The 19,009-nt window shown below is 32.4% G+C and overlaps 2 protein-coding genes across 3 annotated transcripts; one reads left to right on the top strand and one right to left on the bottom strand.

Annotated features, from left to right (window-relative positions):
• Window positions 1-295: 295 nt before the first annotated feature.
• On the bottom strand, window positions 296-2,600 carry LOC134725986 (outer membrane lipoprotein Blc-like). Its single transcript, XM_063590333.1, has 3 exons — window positions 2,327-2,600; window positions 1,239-1,400; window positions 296-639 (listed from the first exon to the last, which is right to left on the bottom strand). Exons 1-3 carry the CDS (start codon window positions 2,523-2,525, stop codon window positions 398-400), a joined length of 603 nt encoding a protein of 200 aa, XP_063446403.1. The 5' UTR covers window positions 2,526-2,600; the 3' UTR covers window positions 296-397.
• LOC134725985 (D-erythrulose reductase-like) lies at window positions 2,355-17,859 on the top strand. Of its 2 annotated transcripts, XM_063590331.1 has the most exons (8): window positions 2,355-2,491; window positions 7,423-7,570; window positions 9,094-9,191; window positions 10,163-10,317; window positions 10,997-11,039; window positions 13,973-14,137; window positions 15,821-15,929; window positions 17,591-17,859. In XM_063590331.1, the coding sequence occupies exons 2-8, from the start codon at window positions 7,519-7,521 to the stop codon at window positions 17,692-17,694; spliced, it is 726 nt and encodes a 241-aa protein (XP_063446401.1). In that variant the 5' UTR covers window positions 2,355-2,491; window positions 7,423-7,518; the 3' UTR covers window positions 17,695-17,859. The 2 variants fall into 2 exon arrangements, with proteins under 2 accessions (XP_063446401.1, XP_063446400.1); XM_063590330.1 differs by lacking the exons at window positions 2,355-2,491; window positions 7,423-7,570 and adding an exon at window positions 7,933-8,009.
• The last annotated feature ends 1,150 nt before the right edge of the window (window positions 17,860-19,009 follow it).

The raw sequence follows: 19,009 nt of genomic DNA, 5'->3' as shown, positions 1-19,009 counted from the left end.
ATTTCTGACTAGCAGGTTACGTATGACATTGAACTTTTTTTTTGTTTATTGCTCAATGTTAAATTGGTGTGTTTTGGTCTGGTTCTTGGAAACTATAAACAATATGACCACTATATCTGGTGTATGTAGTGATGGTAAGATAAACATGTCTGACTGGCATGTTTCTTCTTCACCTAATTTTGGATTAAGTATAAAATAGAATTAAAATTAAAAAACAATATTTATTACACTAATAATGAAGAGTTGATCTTGATCAGAAATGATTTTATCACATCAAAATCTGTGAGGCCGCAAATGAACATTAATCTTTGATACATGTAAACATTATTGTTTATAACCAGGAGTCATTTGCTGGCTCAACGCATATGCGAAGGATGATGATAATTGTGAAATTGTTCTAGACGTGATCGTTATTGTACGTACAGTCCGCCCCATGGTAAGTACTAACAGGTTTGTTTATAATGGAGGTAAATCCTTCACTTTTCAGAAACTGCATAACCTCTGCCTCATAGTCACGTTTGAAGACAACGGGGTCACGTGCTAGAACAAATAAAGTAGCCTTCAAATTGTCAGACACTAGAGCGTACTGATATTTGTTGTCTGGCCCAAATGTAGCTGGTCCGAGTTTCATCACCCAGTCTGAAAAAAATGCAACAGTTTAGTTTTTAATTAAATGATAACTTAAAAGGATGCACACGTCCATTCTCGTATTGTATCGAATAAGAAAATGGTAATTTACTGAAAATTACTTAATGCTCTTGTGCCACTTCTCTGCAAATTATCGCCAACTGAAATACGGGTTTAATCTATTGTTGAGCAGTTCAGTGACCAATTGTTGGTCTGAAGGATAGTTCATAGACTATAATTTATCTACTAGCAAATATTTGTCAAATCACGAATGAAGATAAGAAGTGGTATTACTTCTACGGAAACATTGAATATGGACATTTTAAAGCATAACAATCATACTAGCTGCAGTTGTTATTAATAAAATATATTCTACGGAATTTGATGAGACTGTTATTAAAGTGAGAGGGTTAGCGCTATAGAACCAGGTTTAATCCACCATTTTCTACATTTGAAAATGCCTGTACCAAGTCAGGAATATGAGAGTTCTTGTCCATTCGTTTTTGATGCGTTTTATTATTTGATTTTGCCATGTGATTACTTGGATGGACTTTCCAAATTGATTTTCCTCTGAGTTCAGGTTTTTTGTGATTTTACTTTTTTCTACTCACAAGGTGCATTAAATCCTACTGTTTCCAAATGGACGGTTAATTTTCCGACATCTTTGGTGGGTGTAGCATATCCATGTATAACTTTCAAGTCTCCCTTGGCTTCACTGAGTCTTTCCGAGTTCAGGACATTAATATGCCCACTACCATCTGTTGACATTGTATCTGAACAAACACAAACACAAAAGTACTTTTACATGTATGAATAAATTAAAAGTGTGATCTACAATTTGTTTTAATTCGTATTTTTAGCCACTGGCGCCGACCGGTGCATATATTTTTTTGGGGTGATTTGGATTGTTATATATAGTACTTTCCTGTATCAGTTTAATGAAGGTAATAATAAATGTATTATATATGTTACCGTTTTACCACAAGCCCCCCCCCCCTTCTCTTTTCAAGAATAAATAAACATTTATTTTTTGACAAACTGAGGTATAGGTGTTTCTTGATTAGAAATCCGAAGACCGGACACGCTCAACATAGAAAAACAAAGTTTGAATATTGAAGAACTTTCATTTTTTTGGGGGGGGGCAATCTAGGAGGAAGGAAAGTTAGAATCACCTCTTATATTTTTTATTAGATCAATGCTTTAGAATAGCGACGTGTGACTAGGATATTTTTTTTTACCTCAAATCAAAGGAGTATTTTAATTGAAAATAGATGCTCAATATTTTTTTCGCTATTCGAATTATGTTTAATGTGGTTTTTTTTAATATCCTGAGCCAACTTGTAGTGAATACTATTCAATTTAGTAATTTCTTGTGTTCATGTTATTTTAAAAATAATCAATTTCTATTGTTATGAATAACAATGAACAATATGTTTAGGATGTAGACATAGTAGAAGCAGGGGTTTTCAGAAACGCCGCACGTCACGCCCTGTGGTAAAACATTGTTATTCGTAACAATAGATCTATTCAATTAACATTTATTTAAGAAAAAGTATAACAATAGTACTTGGGATATATGTATTTTCAAAACGGATATAAATTCTTATAAGATTAAATTTTTTGACGGAAATATGTTTCTTTTCCATTATAAACAAAAGAAAGGTCTTAATAAACAACAATTATCTAAAATATAACTTACAGTCCGCAGTTACACACACGGCTTTTCTTTCGAATGTAGCATAAACAGATTGGCTAGCGTACATCTGGAACCATCTTCCTAAATATTTGTTCACGTCCAGTTGTGACACCGTCGTTACTGCAGAGCCTAACCCAAACGAATCCAACAGAAAACCTGACACTACAGGTAATAACACAGTTGTTAGTAGAATGGTATGCATGTTGGTATGTGTGGTTCTTGTATAACAGTTTGATTTTATAGTATTGGTTGTGTAATAACTGGACAGGTAAGGTCACCTGACACGAGTCTTGAACAGGTCTTTGACAACGTGATGATAAGAATTTTAAACTTACACAAACTTACCGTGTTTGGAAAACTGTGAAATAAAATAAAATAGTAAGATATCATTACAGTTGGCAAAAATGATCAGCCATTGAAATATAAGGGATTTAATAATAGCAAAGAGGATGGTTTTTTAATTTGTGACATGTTTAAAAGGCATGTACCGAACAAGTCTATAAAAGCGTTATTTAAGTTTGAGTTGCGCTAATATGGACTGAATTATTTTGATTGTTAGTGAAAAAAGTCAGTTTTCAAATGCATTGTTTTACTTAGAGTGTTCCAAAAAGTTAAATCACAAAAATACCAAACTCTGAGAAAAATTGAAAATGGAAAGTCCTTAATTAATAAAATGGTAAAATGAAAAGCTCAAGCACACGAAACGAACGGATAATAAATGTCTGATAATACGCTGCACATGTTTTGTTCTTAGAGTTATTTTTAGCCATGGCGTTATCAGTTTGTTTTAGATTTGTGAGTTTGACTGTCCCTTTGGTATCTTTCGTCCCTCTTTTATAGATGTCGTGATATTTGAAACTTATTTATTTTTACTTATTTAAGATTTATCATCAAAATTGGTTTATTTGTTTGTTCAAATATCGGTACTTGTCATTAATCGAATGATAGAAGGATAAGACAAGACCAAAATATAAAAATGTATATATGTGTTAACAACATTCAATCATGCAAAGAACGAGTGCTTGTGATTAACTCGAAATTCATGTCACTGACCATGTGGAGTATTGCAAAACCGGAATAAACCAGTTGTTCTAAAATAAACTCATCCTAGATACCAGGATTGAAATTTTGTATTTGCGTCAGACACTCGTTTCGCTTACAATAGACTCATCAGTGAGGCTCGAATAAAAAAAGTTAAAACGGTCAAATAAAGTTCGAACTTAAAGAGCGTTAAGGACCAACAGTTCAAAAAAGTTTGCAAAATACAGCTGAGGTGGTAGAAAAAACTTACTAATTTAAAATTTCAAAGTTTATAAAAACAGTTAACTTGTAATTATAACTATATCAATGATTATTCATGTCATAACAGAAATATTGACTTCTTGACTGTTGATAGAATAGTACTCCACCAGCAGTGGCATCGACCAACAGCGTATGTTTCATCTTGCTCAACATGTTTCATAGGTATACTCTAAGGAATTATTAGATATGATAAAAAAAATACAGGACCATATAACCAACCAAAGACCAAGCTCCCAACTATATCAACCAACGGGCTATCATCATCCTTACCTGCATGTTCCGAAGTTCTCCTTGTAAATTGATCAAATACATATAACCAATTGTGTTTCAATATATCTGTATACATTACTTTTTTGCATAGATTTGTTTCATCGCCTTATTGCGTGAATAATAACGAAACTTGAGAGAAATAAATTACACGACCTTTGTCAAAAGACTCGGTTAAATTCCCACCATGGCCACTTGAATAACCTATTGAATGAAGACATCTGCATTCTGAAGGTTAAAGTGAAATTCCCCAAATCTAGAAGAAGCTTCTTCTCTCTCCCAAAACACTATCGATTATACATTAGGCCAAATTGTTTTGACACTTCTAATTGCTATATGTATTACTTCAATAACATTTAATGCGGTTCAAATTCAATAAACTTTTAACTTTCAGCGAATGTGTTTTGTATTATCGTTTGTTTTCTGCTGACCATATTTCTGTATTTTCTGTGACTGTATCTTACATTAATTTGTAGGATCCTTTACTATAGATAATTTACCTGATCTGTAACAATAACATCTTCATGCCTCATATATCATGTACTGTAGTACGCCGCTAGATTAAAACTGACGTGGAAAGGTAACATATATGGCCACCGAGAGCTCTTTTTTTGAGAGCCCAGGTGGTCGTGTGGTCTAGCGGGACGGCTGCAGTGCAGGCGATTTGGTGTCACGATATCACAGTAGCATGGGTTCGAATCCCGGCGAGGGAAGAACCAAAACTTTGCTTTCGCAAATTTACAGATCTAACATTGTTGGGTTGATGTTTAGACGAGTTGTATATACATTATGTACACAGCCATGTATCACCATCATTGATGGCGATCCGATGGATACATCTGTTGTAGGGTTGTCACTGACTCAGACGTACTTATGAATATAATTATTTTCTGTGACTGTATCTTACATTAATTTGTAGGATCCTTTACTATAGATAATTTAGCTGATCTGTAACAATAACATCTTCATGCCTTATATATCATGTACTGTAGTACGCCGCTAGATTAAAAAACTGACGTGGAAAGGTAACATATGGCCACCGAAAGCTCTTTATTGAGAGCCCAGGTGGTCGTGTGGTCTAGCGGGACGGCTGCAGTGCAGGCGATTTGGTGTCGCGATATCACAGTAGCATGGGTTCGAATCCCGGCGTGGGAAGAACCAAAAATTTGCGAAAGCAAATTTACAGATCTAACATTGTTGGGTTGATGTTTAGACGAGTTGTATATACATTATGTACAAAGCCATGTATCACCATCATTGATGGCGATCCGATGGATACATATGAATATAATTATTTTCTGTGACTGTATCTTACATTAATTTGAAGGATCCTTTACTATAGATAATTTAGCTGATCTGTAACAATAACATCTTCATGCCTTATATATCATGTACTGTAGTACGCCGCTAGATTAAAAAACTGACGTGGAAAGGTAACATATGGCCACCGAAAGCTCTTTATTGAGAGCCCAGGTGGTCGTGTGGTCCAGCGGGACGGCTGCAGTGCAGGCGATTTGGTGTCACGATATCACAGTAGCATGGGTTCGAATCCCGGCGAGGGAAGAACCAAAAATTTGCGAAAGCAAATTTACAGATCTAACATTGTTGGGTTGATGTTTAGACGAGTTGTATATATATATATATATACATAAACGAGTCTAAATTGAAAACTACGTTCAAACCTATGACTGCGTTGGGTAAAAACCGCAATTTTTATACGTGTGCAAGTCAAACAAATTTCGTTGTAGAAGGGTCTAAAAACAGCACAAACAACATTTTCCAAAAGACCAAAAAGCGTGAAAAAGTATATTTAAACAAAACGCATTTGACTAACAGGTCGAACAACTGATGTTCTTTAACCCTGCTGACTGCCATTGGCGATTGCCAAATAAAATTGATCACAAGATGTAACAAAATGGATCTTAATATAAATTTAATACGTCACAGAAAAAAAATGTAAACTTGTGGACAGGATGTTGTGCCACAAACATTCGGTGTCAATATTTCTTTAGTACACCATATCCGGATTTCGACAATAAATGTCTCTTCAGTGATGTTAGGGATCGAAACGGTATTTGGAAGGCCATATAAAAAGTACCCTCATTTTTAGATTAACTCTTGAATTTTAAGAGTCAATATATAGGATGAACGGATCATATAAACCGGAGGGAAAATATGATACATGCCCAAACAAAAAATATAAACGAGTCTAAATTGAAAACTACGTTCAAACCTATGACTGCGTTGGATAAAAACCGCAATTTTTATACGTGTGCATGTCAAACAAATTTCGTTGTAGAAGGGTCTAAAAACAGCACAAACAACATTTTCCAAAAGACCAAAAAGCGTGAAAAAGTATATTTAAACAAAACGCATTTGACTAACAGATCGAACAACTGATGTTCTTTAACCCTGCTGACTGCCATTGGCGATTGCCAAATAAAATTGATCACAAGATGTAACAAAATGGATCTTAATATAAATTTAATACGTCACAGAAAAAAAATGTAAACTTGTGGACAGGATGTTGTGCCACAAACATTCGGTGTCAATATTTCTTTAGTACACCATATCCGGATTTCGACAATAAATGTCTCTTCAGTGATGTTAGGGATCGAAACGGTATTTGGAAGGCCATATAAAAAGTACCCTCATTTTTAGAGAAAGTACCCTCATTTTTAGATTAACTCTTGAATTTTAAGAGTCAATATATAGGATGAACGGATCATATAAACCGGAGGGAAAATATGATACATGCCCAAACAAAAAATATAAACGAGTCTAAATTGAAAACTACGTTCAAACCTATGACTGCGTTGGATAAAAACCGCAATTTTTATACGTGTGCATGTCAAACAAATTTCGTTGTAGAAGGGTCTAAAAACAGCACAAACAACATTTTCCAAAAGACCAAAAAGCGTGAAAAAGTATATTTAAGCAAAACGCATTTGACTAACTGGTCGAACAACTGATGTCCTTTAACCCTCCTGACTGCGATTGGCCATTGACAAATAAAATTGATCAAGATGTAACAAAATGGATCTTAATATAAATTTAATACTAAACAGTAAACAATTTTAACTTGTGGCCATGATATTATGCCACAAACATACGGTGTCAATATTTTTTTAGTACACCAGATCCGGATTTCGACAATAAATGTCTCTTCAGTGATGTTAGGGATCGAAACGGTATTTGGAAGGCCACATAAAAAGTACCCTCATTTAAAAAAAAAGTACCCTCATTTTTAGATCCTGACTCTTGAATTTTAAGAGTCAATATAGGATGAACGGATCATATAAACCGGAGGGAAAATATGATACAAGTCCAAAAGAAAAAATATAAACGAGTCTAAATTGAAAACTACGTTCAAACCTATGATTGCGTTGGATAAAAACCGCAATTTTATAAAATATATTTTTTTTTATTATATATTTTATATATATATGTAAGCATATGAACATTTACTAATCTACTTGTTATTAAATCGTAAGACAATAAAGCTTACATTTATTCAACCTTATATGTAGATAAAAGTGATTAGTTGCCGTGAGTAGGCAGTGAGTTGAAGTCGTCCCTTTCCTGTAGTTAAAAAAGTGTGAAACAGTATACATTTATACTAGAACATGGCAATGCAATTTTATGGGAAGAGAGCTCTTGTTACTGGTGCTGGGAAAGGTAAGTGTGTTTGGATTTATAATGCTGGTGCTATAAATCAGAAAAAATAGGTGTAAAGTAATACAATGTAATAATTATATACATAAATTCTCCTAACAAATTTATTTGTTGTATCATCAATTTAGGTCCGCTGCTGTTTTAGTGGTTTTAATAGATATTTGGAATGAGGATCGGGTAGGGCTAAACCGATCACATGTTAAGGTCATCGTATTTTTTGGAATAATGAACAACACTTAACCTGACAGAATAAGATTACAGCTCTACCCACCATGCTAAATAGCCTGATTTATGAACAACATAAGGAGATAAACAAATCTAGATATATACAGAAAAACACAATTGCTAAATTTCAGACTCCTGACTTGGGATATGCAAAGACCATGTGACGGAGATAATTATACATGCGGCTGGTCAATCATCAACCGAATCCGTTACAGTGGTTAAGTTGATGTGTTTCCCTCGGTTTAAGTTTGTAACCCGGCTTTGTTTTCTCTCAATCGATTTATGACTATTTGAACAGTAGATAAGCTCATCATAGATATCTTGACAAAATTGTGTATATACGCCAGACGCGCGTTTAGTCTACAAAAGACTCATCAGTGACGCTCGAATCCCAAAAAGTTAAAAAGGCAAAAAATAAGTACGAAGTAGTTGAAGAACATATAGTATACTACTGTTGCCTTTGTGTATCATAACACAATAGAAGAAAAAACTGTAAAACGATGTTGAAAATAGTTTGACTCATAAGAAAACAAAAGATTACTTTTAGACAAGAGACACAAAATACCAAGCTAACAGAGCTCGCAGCTCGAAGCTAGTTTAAATCCAATAACAACTGATAAACGAATCGTGTTTTCCGTACAAAAGTATCTATTCGGCAAGTGATATAGTTTTAAAGACGCCATAAACAGTTTAACATGTCATGACCTTTTCAATGCCAAATCTAAGTTTCACAAGTGTTCATAACTATATGCATGCATATGTAAGTATGTTATGATTTATTTATAATTAACAAAATCAATAATAAAACCGAAACCCTATTCAAAGAGAGTATAACAGTATTGAATGCTAACGTATTAGAAACACTTTATTCAAATGATTGATACGTTTACATACTTATGGTTAACTTCAAAAATAGAATCAAAGAGGTAAGGAATGACGAAATTAAGAATATTTTATCCAAAAAGTGAAACTAAATCTTAGATTGATGACACTGATATTTCTTTACCTCTCGGTATAATCTATGTAAAGCATTGAACAAAATCTAGGATTTTAAGTTAACGAATCGAGATGACGTTTGAATATATCATTTATATGTGATATAACGATACATTATAATATGTTGTATTTTATCATTTTTTGAACATGACACCTGATTTTTTAGTTGCTAGGATTAACTCATTTAAAGATTTGTGTTCATAAATTTGAAATCTGATGTTTGAAACTTCTTAAGACTACAGTATGAACTTAAATATTATTTCGTTTCAAAAACATATGAAATTGTACTACGATATAAATTTTAGGATTTGGTCGAGCTATTGCGAAAAAGTTAGCAGAATGTGGAGCAGAAACATTTGCACTTAGTAGAACACAGGCTGATTTGGATAGTTTAAAATCGGAGGTAATTAGATAGATTAAACGACAGATGATTACAAATGGAAGGAGAGGTTACTAAATGTTATAATATGTTGTATATAAATAAATTTTCAGGAAGTATTTGTTTTTATACTGGAAATATCTTAATACCTCATATAAAAATAAGTTCATCATTTTACTATTTGTTGGGAATAAAAAATGCAATTAACAGCTAAGAAACAGCTTGCATACAGTAAAACAGGTAAAATCAATTGAATAAGAAGAGAAGAGGGAAATTGGGGTGAATACTTAGCAATCAGGGACAGTCTCTTGTGGTTATGAATTGTATTTCTGCTACGTAATGTTGTCATTTTAGCGGTATTTGTAACTTTGTCATACAAGCGGGAATTTAGGCTAAACATATAACCACGTTCAACCCTCCATTATTTTTTTTATCAAAATGTCCTGTACCAAGTCAGGCATATGAAAGTTGACAAATAGTCCGTCCCTATGTATGTTCGGGCTTGTTTTTTTTGTAGTCCAGTTTAGTGTGTTGTTGCTTTAGTTTCCTCTTATAGTTGATGTGTATCTCTCGGTTTTGGTTTGTTATCCGGATTTGTTTTAGAATTATTACTATTGAACAGTGGTATGCTAATGTTGCCTTTATTAAGGTACAAAACATCAACGTGATTAAAACGAATGAACCCAAAAGATACCTCAAGAGACGAAGTCAGTAAGATCGGCCACATTTACCTACTGTTTTATAATACTGGTGTTAAGGTTTTAGGTGCCACATATCAAAATAATTAACGTAGACTTACAAGACTGGACTATATAAAGTCAGTAAGATCGGTCACATAGATCTACTCGTTCATGGTACTTCTGTTTTCTGTTTAAGGTACTAAATATCAACATACTTAGCATAGACCTACTAGACTGGGATAAAACCAGAGAAGAAGTCAGTTATATCGGACACATAGATTTGCTGGTTAATTATACTGCTGTTCATTGTTTTAGGTACCAACCATCAAAGTTATTAACGTAGACCTACTAGATTGGGATAAAACCAGAGAGGAAGTCAGTAAGATCGGACACATAGATCTACTGGTCAACAATGCTGGCGTATCTAAGACGTCATCATTCATCGATACCCCAAAAGAAAACATTGACATGTAAGATATCAAGCATTACATAAATTTAATTTTCACATATAATTTTGAATGTATTTCATTCTCATATTTCATCCATTACAATCAATGCACATAATAAAATGACAACTCGAGGGTGAGGAAATATACGATATGATGCTTTGGAATCAAAACACTGTTATAATACGATGGATGACATGAATGACGTTTAAAGAATACCTAAATTTTCTAATACATCGCAATATCAATGTAATTGCTACAGGTTGTGTAATATATTGTAGGACTTAAATTCAATCGGTTCATTAGTAGTAGACGTATTTCTAAATCTTATATTTGAGCTGCTGTTATTTTTTATGGGATCTGAAATTTTTGACGCGGCATTTACTTTGGTATTTCACGTTTTAAACAAGACAAACTGTTTCTTTAATTCCTGTTGCTTTTTTTATTATCTACAAATAGTTGAGAAGAACTAAGATAATGTTTGTCTTTTTAGTTGGTATTCGTAACCATTTTGAATTTTATTCCGAAATAAAAATTAAGTTTCCCTGGATCAGGATTACTTGATCACTATCGTTCATACTATCAGTAGTTAATCAATAAATCATTTATTGTTTATTTTTAGTCGCTCTATTTGTCTAGTATAAACTAAATACCATTCATACTTTTTAATTATCTAATCTTACTCTTCTTATTTCGATTACAGGATATTTGACGTCAACTTTAAAGGAACTTTCAACGTGTCTCAGGTAAACTTTTTTTTAATTATTTATAACTTCCAATTTACAACATAACTTTTTGATGTTTATGCATTTCCAAACAAAAACAATCTTTTGTAAAAAGTACACGAATTCTAATTTTTAATCTGCTCTAATACTATTTGTGTGTGTTCATATTCCAAAATAAATGTCCTATTATTTCAATTTCTCTTTTATAAAATGTACAATTTGGATTATCATAAATCTTAATTTGATGACCAAATCTATTTGTAGCTAAGATTCGATGATTCATTCCATACTGTAGCCAATTTTACTTAGTATTATTTGTGACATTTTATAAAACATTTTCCTATGATTATGATTTCAGTCCATATTAACTGACTAGTGGGAACACTTTTATTTTTATTTAAAATGATATACATAAACTTAGATCCCTTTGAACTTTTAACAAGTCTGTTAATAGTAGATGGAATTAAAGGTAGTTCTAATTTGTGATTTTTTCCACAAATGATTTTGGTGCTTGATGTATAGCATTCACATTTATTTTACTCAGACTTTGTAAAACGTCATCAGTGTCTGAGTAGAAAGTTGATGAACCAGGGGTATGTCAAAGAACGTATCGTCCTTTTTCTAAAAAAGTTCATAGGAAGGTACCAAGACCTTGTTGATAAATATTCCGTATCAACTTCTCAAATAATACACGATGGTCTTGATGTATAGATTCTGCGTACTGATGTTGTGTATCATCTAAACAACATGTTTTATTGTTCTTTTATTTGTTTTTGTTCTATTATTAAGATTACTTTTACTGTTGAATGGTTTTATGTGATATCCGTTTGACGTGGCTTGGTACTTATACATCTCGTCAATGTGTTTGTATTGGCTTTCATTTTTTGGTGATTTGTTTTGTATATGTGACTCTTTGTATTTCTTTTGTGCTTATAACGTGACTCTGTACTTTAAAAGATCCCGTCAGTATGATATTTGTCTATAATATGTCATTATGATATATTTCTATTATGAATTACTTTATACGTTGAACCACAAACGTCAAAATCAATCAATGGCGTAGTGGAATTGACAATTTTTGGATTCTCATAAATTCTATGTATAACTTTTGAACTAGTTTGAATCTCGGTCTATTTCTGTAATTTATTCTTACATACTTTTGATTTTTTAACTCTGTATGCGTACATTGCCTATGAAAAAATTTTAAAATTGTTTGTATGCACATTGAACATCAAATTTATGTGACGTATATAATTTTTCTAACGTCAGACACTCAAATCAATCCATGTGTTCTTAGACAGTAGATGTTATTGTGTCCTGTTAAATTGTTCCCTTTAAAAAGTTTTGGATTCTCATATATTCTATGTATAATTTTTGGACTAGTTTGAATCTCGGTCTATTTCTGTAATTTATTCTTACATACTTTTGATTTTTTAACCCTGTATGCGTACATTGCCTATGTAAATTTTAAAATTGTTTGTATGCACATTGAACGACAAATTTATGTGACGTATATAATTTTTCTGACGTCGGACACTCAAGTAGATCCATGTGTTCGTGGATAGGTTTTTGTGTCCTGTTAAATTGTTCCTTTTAAAAGTTTTGGATTCTCATAAATTCTATGTACAACTTTTGGACTAGTTTGATTTCTGTAATTTATTCTTACATACTTTTGATTTTTTAACCCTGTCTGCGCTCATTGCCTATGTAAAATTTAAAATTGTTTATAATCCAGGTACTTTTGATAACTATTGTATGCACATTGAACGACAAATTTATGTGACGTATATAATTTTTCTGACGTCAGACACTCAAATCAATCCATGTGTTCGTAGATAGTAGATGTTGTTGTGTCCTGTTAAATTGTTATACGATGATGACTGATGTTCCCATATTTTGACTATTTTATTGATTGTGACTGTTTATTTAACGCATCATGTAAATGTAACGGAATTTGATGAGACTGTTATTAAAGTGAGAGGGTTAGCGCTATAGAACCAGGTTTAATCCACCATTTTCTACATTTGAAAATGCCTGTACCAAGTCAGGAATATGACAGTTCTTGTCCATTCGTTTTTGATGCGTTTTGTTTTTTGATTTTGCCATGTGATTATGGACTTTCCAAATTGATTTTCCTCTGAGTTCAGTATTTTTGTGATTTTACTTTTTATCTGATACATTACTTTTTGATGAGAGAAAACGTCCCATCTAATTCATTTACGAAATCATCTATAAATATAATACCATTTTCAAACCAATCTTTAAAAAAATATTATACTTTGTTTAGCCATATTGGACTAGAAAGAAAGCATTCCCAACTGTCATATTCATCTTTTGTCTCAGGTAAACATAATACTGAAAAAATGTAGAGCCATATTTGCCAAAAACATGAACATTTTCTAATTTACCGAATGTGTTATCTATTCTTTCGTACGTTTAAAATTTAAGCTTGATTGGAAAACAGATACGAAAATTTCAATAAAATCTGATATACAATGTACAAAGTAAAATCACAAAAATACTGAACTCAGAGGAAAATCAATTTGGAAAGTCCATAATCACATGGCAAAATCAAAAAACAAAACGCATCAAAAACGAATGGACAAGAACTGTCATATTCCTGACTTGGTACAGGCATTTTCAAATGTAGAAAATGGTGGATTAAACCTGGTTCTATAGCGCTAACCCTCTCACTTTAATAACAGTCTCATCAAATTCCGCTACATTTACGTTTTATTCTAACCAACTGTTCAATGCTTCAGCAATGTAATGGTTTAAATTAATCATTTATCAATATGTTGTGTAATTGATATCAAAACGAATTATTTTAATGTCTCTTTTATGGACAGTTTGTCTAGTGGGGTTTTAAAACGAAGTTAGATTTACACAGATTCTACAATAGAATGTTTGAAAACAGACGATTTATTTTTAGATGAATATAATGATCATTGTAGGTTATTGCTAAGCAAATGATAGACAGTGGAAAAGGTGGAAGTATAGTTAACTTGTCCAGTACCATGTCTGAAAAAGCTTTAGCTAAAGGATGTGTCTATTCTGCAACAAAATCAGCTATTGATATGTTAACTAAATGTATGGCATTAGAACTAGGACCTCATAATGTATGTATAGCTCATTTGTACGTACTCCTTACGCATGGACTTTGTTTGATTAATTTTATCTAATATGTTGTTGCCATTTAATACCAAGGAACTGCATTCTATTCTGAAACATCTGAGTTTTGGTGTAAAAATGTGTTGTGTTCTATTTCCTCTTGGTCATGGTGTTATCTGTGTTTGTTTGTGAAATATTGTTGGTCGTCTTATTTCCTTTTGTTCAAATCTGTGTAGTGATGGGTGAAATAAAAATCGACTTGTTTCCTTTTGTTCATTTTATTTGTTAAGTGTTGTGTGAATTATCATTTGTCTTATTTTCTTTTTATTACCAAAGTGTTATCTATGTAGTTATGAGTCAAATGTTGTTTCCTCCTATTTCCTTTTGACTTTAGTGTTACCTTTTTTTATTTAAAATATATTGTAAAAATGTATATTATGTAAGATGTATTGCTTTCGATTACTAGTAAGTATTATTGTTATTCTTTGACTGATTATATATTTATATTGTCTATTGGTATGAGTCTTGTGTTGACGAAACGCGCGTCTGGCCTATTAAATTATAAGCCTGGTACATTTGATACTATTACCACCACTGGATTGATGCCACTGCTGGTGGATGTTTTGGGCCCGAGGGTATCACCAGCCTCGGAGTCAGCTCAGCGGTGTTGACATGGATTTCAATTATATATAAAAAAAGAAGATGTGGTATGATTGGTAATGAGACAACTTTCCACAATAGACTCAAATGACACAGAAATTAACAACTATAGGTAATCGTACGGCCTTAAACAATGAGCAAAGCCCATACCACAAAGTCAGCTATAAAAGGCCTCAAAATTACAATGTAAAACATTTCAAACGAGAAAACTAACGGCCTTTTTAATGTACAAAAAATAAACGAAAAACAAAAATGAAACACATTTACAAACGACAACCACTGAATTACAGGCTCCTGACTTGGGATAGACACATACAAACAGAATGTTTCGGAGTTAAACATATTAGCAGGATCCGGACTAGGGACAGTTGTATAACAGAACAACATAAAAACGAACTATACAAAAAATCAATTGAAAAAAAGCTTAACTCATCAGATGGACAAAAGTACAAGTGGACGTGTCCGGGTACTTGTAAATCCGAACATAAAAAAAACACAAGGTACAGATCTTAGAATAACTGACAGCTAGCTATGGTCATTTTTTTATAAATTTCCTGTTTACAAAAGTATGAATGTTTCAAAATTCTAGAGATTTTCATATCCAAGGCATGATCAAATAAAGGCAACAGTAGTATACCGCTGTTTAAAACTCATAAATCCATGGACAAAAAACAAAATCGGGGTAACCTTAGCTGTAATTGGCACAACTTTTTGGAATGTTTGGTCCTCAATGCTCTTTAACTTTCAACTTATTTTGATCTGAGCGTCACTGATGAGTCTTGTGAAGACGAAACGCGCATCTGGCGTATTCAATCGTAAGCCTAGTACTTTTGATAACGATTGCTAACGTCTCTCCTTTCAAATAACAAAAGGTATATAAATATAAAATTTTATGTATATTGTCTAAACCTGTTTTCAGCCACTGGAACACATACTTTTTTTTAATAAGCAAGTTATTATTTTTAGTAAGCGACAAGTTCTTGCATATTTAAATATTTTTTTATGATATATTGTTTTGTTTGTTATGTTAGATAAGAGTGAATTCAGTTAATCCTACTGTGGTGTGGACAAATTTGACACTGCAATACAAGGACGAATTAATGCCACTGCTTGCATTGACACCAATGGGCAGATTTCCAGGTAAAAATAAATACGATCAAACGCACTATTGCGTGGAAGAACCGTACAAGACGACAATAGATGTCATTCAGTCTCTAGTAAATATTTATCATAATAAAATTAACGGTACCAATTTTCTTGCACCAGATGCGCATTTCGACAATACATGTCTCTTCAGCGATGCTCGTGGCCAAAATATTTGAAATCCAAAGCTTACAAAAAAGATTAAGAGCTATAATCCAAAAGATCACAAAAGTATAGCCAAATCCTATAAAAAATATAGGATAAAAAATATCATAAAAGACGTTATCAGAAGACGGAGTTTTTGTAGAAACAATGTTATGTGTTGTGACAGCAGGGGTCATTGTATTGCTTTCATCAATAATCAAAATCCATCCGCGAAGTAGGCCATCAAAAACAAATTAAAAAATGAAACAATTTATCCGAAAATAAACCGGCCGTATTTACTTAAAAAAAAGAACAAAAAAAATGAAAAACGGCAACAAAATACAACATCTGACTTACTGATTTTAAACAACTGCAACGTTGTAAACATAACGGAATTTGATATGACTGTGGTAGAGAGTGATAGGTAAAGATCTAAAAAAAAAAAAAAGAAGGTTTAATCCACCATTTTCTCCATTTGAAAATGCCTGTACTAAGTCAGGAATATGACAGTTATTGCCTATTTGTTTTTGAAGTGTTTTGTCATTTGATTTTGCCATGTGATTCTGGATTTTCCGATGTAATTTTACTCGGAGTTCAGTATTTTGGTTATTTTACCTTTTTTTGTTTATACCGACACATTAAGAATAGAATGGGGCTCAATCCAAACCTAACATAGAACAATGATGTAACAACACGACATAAAAACTAACATAAAGTACCAATGTACCCACAGTTATGGAAAGCTACTTAAAACCCAACTACACATAACAATTAACATAAAACATATTATGTCTCCTCGATTAAATTACCAAGTACCAGGTACACACTCAAAGGGATAAGTGTAAACTTATCAAAAACCGAAAAAAGCGTTATGTACCCAAAATTATCGCACCTAAAATAAAATCACTGGCTACTCGTCCACATTTTCTGTAATGACGTCATATTTCATTCTCATAAATTCTATGTATAACTTTTGGACTAGTTTGAATCTCGGTCCATTTCTGTAATTTATTCTTACATACTTTTGATTTTTTAACCCTGTATGCGTACATTGCCTATGTAAATTTTTAAAATTGTTTGTATGCACATTGAACGACAAATTTATGTGACGTATAATTTTTCTGACGTCAGACACTCAAATCAATCCATGTGTTCGTAGATAGTAGATGTGTTTGTGTCCTGTTAAATTGTTCCTTTTAAAATTGTTATACGATGATGACTGATGTACCCATATTTTGACTATTTTATTAATTGTGACTGTTTATTTAACGCATCATGTAAATGTAGCGGAATTTGATGAGACTGTTATTAAAGTGAGAGGGTTAGCGTTATAGAACCAGGTTTAATCCACCATTTTCTACATTTGAAAATGCCTGTACCAAGTCAGGAATATGACAGTTCTTGTCCATTCGTTTTTTGAGGCGTTTTATTTTTTGATTTTGCCATGTGATTATGGACTTTCCAAATTGATTTTCCTCTGAGTTCAGTATTTTTGTGATTTTACTTTTTTTCAGAGATAGAAGACGTAGTTAATGCCGTTGTGTTTTTACTGAGTGACAAGAGTGGAATGATTTCTGGTGAATGTCTCCGACTTGATGGAGGATTAGGTGTACATTGAGAAGTGATTACATGAATCTCTCCGGGTTGATCATATTGATGGAGGAAACAGTGATATTGACATCTGATCAGTGTATTCACGTATCAAATAAATGTTTTAAATCAACATGTCACATACATAGATCCTGTAATGCTAAATCTTAATTACAAATAAAATTAAATGAAATCCAGTTATTCTGTAATGATGAAAAACATGATATGAATAGATAAATGTATAGGTTACAATTCTTTAAAATAAACAATGCAATTTTCTATAGGACCTCCCTTTGCGACTAAAACTGTGACCCTTTTACTATGAAGTTTCATGAAAAATAATATTCCAGAACGGAAAGTGTATATGTACTACTATTTTATTCAATGGTCAAAATATAGGGCTGGGCGGCATATTTTCAACATTTATATGCCCTGAACTTTAAACTTATACTTAAATTCTGTCCTACCATTACCTCTATATTTTGACCACCTAAGAATTATTTAACATCACTATGAATATTATATATCTTCCCAAATGAGGTGAGGTTATAGAAACAGCTGTCTTTACAAAGTGCAACCTATAGTCTTATAACTTTAATCAAATAAAAGCATGTTGATCAAATTAAAGACGAGTTGTGCAATCTGCTACACATGGCCGTCATAAAAACTTTCTTTAATTTATTTTTAAAGTAAAAGAAATTTTGGTTTTTGGAACTTTAAAAATAAAATGTTGTTTATTTTATAATATTCATCTCTTTTCAAAATTTGTCTATTTATTCGTTGAAAAGCATCAAATACCGGAATATGTCCTTTAGACATTAAATAAATAGAATGTCAGAGATGGACACTATAAGTTAGACCAATATATATATATATATATATGAAACATTAAATCATCAAAGAACGGATACTAGTAATAAACACGTAAATCTTGAGCCTGTTGAACCTCAGTACTGCAAAACTGGAATTATATTCTCAAAATATGTTTTCTTGTTTTCATCCTGTTTAACATGTTTCATTCTCAAACTGAAAGCCAAAAATGATCAGTTCTTCCATTTGCCTTTTTTTGTTTCTTGGTTACATATATGACGTGGCGCGGTAAGTATACATCCCGTCATTGCGTTATTGTACTATGGTAAATTTGTGTATTCTTGCCTTTAATTTTGCTAATAAGCTTGGTCTATATGCCATTTTGAGCTTCTTTGTTACATATTAAATATTTTTTTAATTGATTAAGATTATAACTCAATGTTGACTGCTGTATCTTTTTTTTTACCTTTTTACCTCTTATAGTAATAGGAAGATGTGGTGTGATTGCCAATGAGACAACTCTCCATCAAAAT

The sequence above is a fragment of the Mytilus trossulus genome, chromosome 7 (assembly GCF_036588685.1).
Source record: "Mytilus trossulus isolate FHL-02 chromosome 7, PNRI_Mtr1.1.1.hap1, whole genome shotgun sequence".
Lineage (NCBI taxonomy): Eukaryota > Metazoa > Mollusca > Bivalvia > Mytilida > Mytilidae > Mytilus > Mytilus trossulus.
This window is presented reverse-complemented; position numbering and strand designations above follow the sequence as displayed.

Excerpts from the sequence above, each read along its gene's own strand:
- LOC134725986 (XM_063590333.1), bottom strand. The coding sequence starts at position 2,525 with ATGCATACCATTCTACTAACAACTGTGTTATTACCTGTAGTGTCAGGT. Across the intron at positions 1,401-2,326 it reads CGTGTGTGTAACTGCGGACT|ATACAATGTCAACAGATGGT; the intron begins GTAAGTTATATT and ends GTGTTTGTTCAG. Across the intron at positions 640-1,238 it reads AGTAGGATTTAATGCACCTT|ACTGGGTGATGAAACTCGGA; the intron begins GTGAGTAGAAAA and ends CATTTTTTTCAG.
- LOC134725985 (XM_063590330.1), top strand. The coding sequence starts at position 7,940 with ATGCAAAGACCATGTGACGGAGATAATTATACATGCGGCTGGTCAATC. Across the intron at positions 11,040-13,972 it reads GAACTTTCAACGTGTCTCAG|GTTATTGCTAAGCAAATGAT; the intron begins GTAAACTTTTTT and ends TGATCATTGTAG. Across the intron at positions 15,930-17,590 it reads ACCAATGGGCAGATTTCCAG|AGATAGAAGACGTAGTTAAT; the intron begins GTAAAAATAAAT and ends ACTTTTTTTCAG.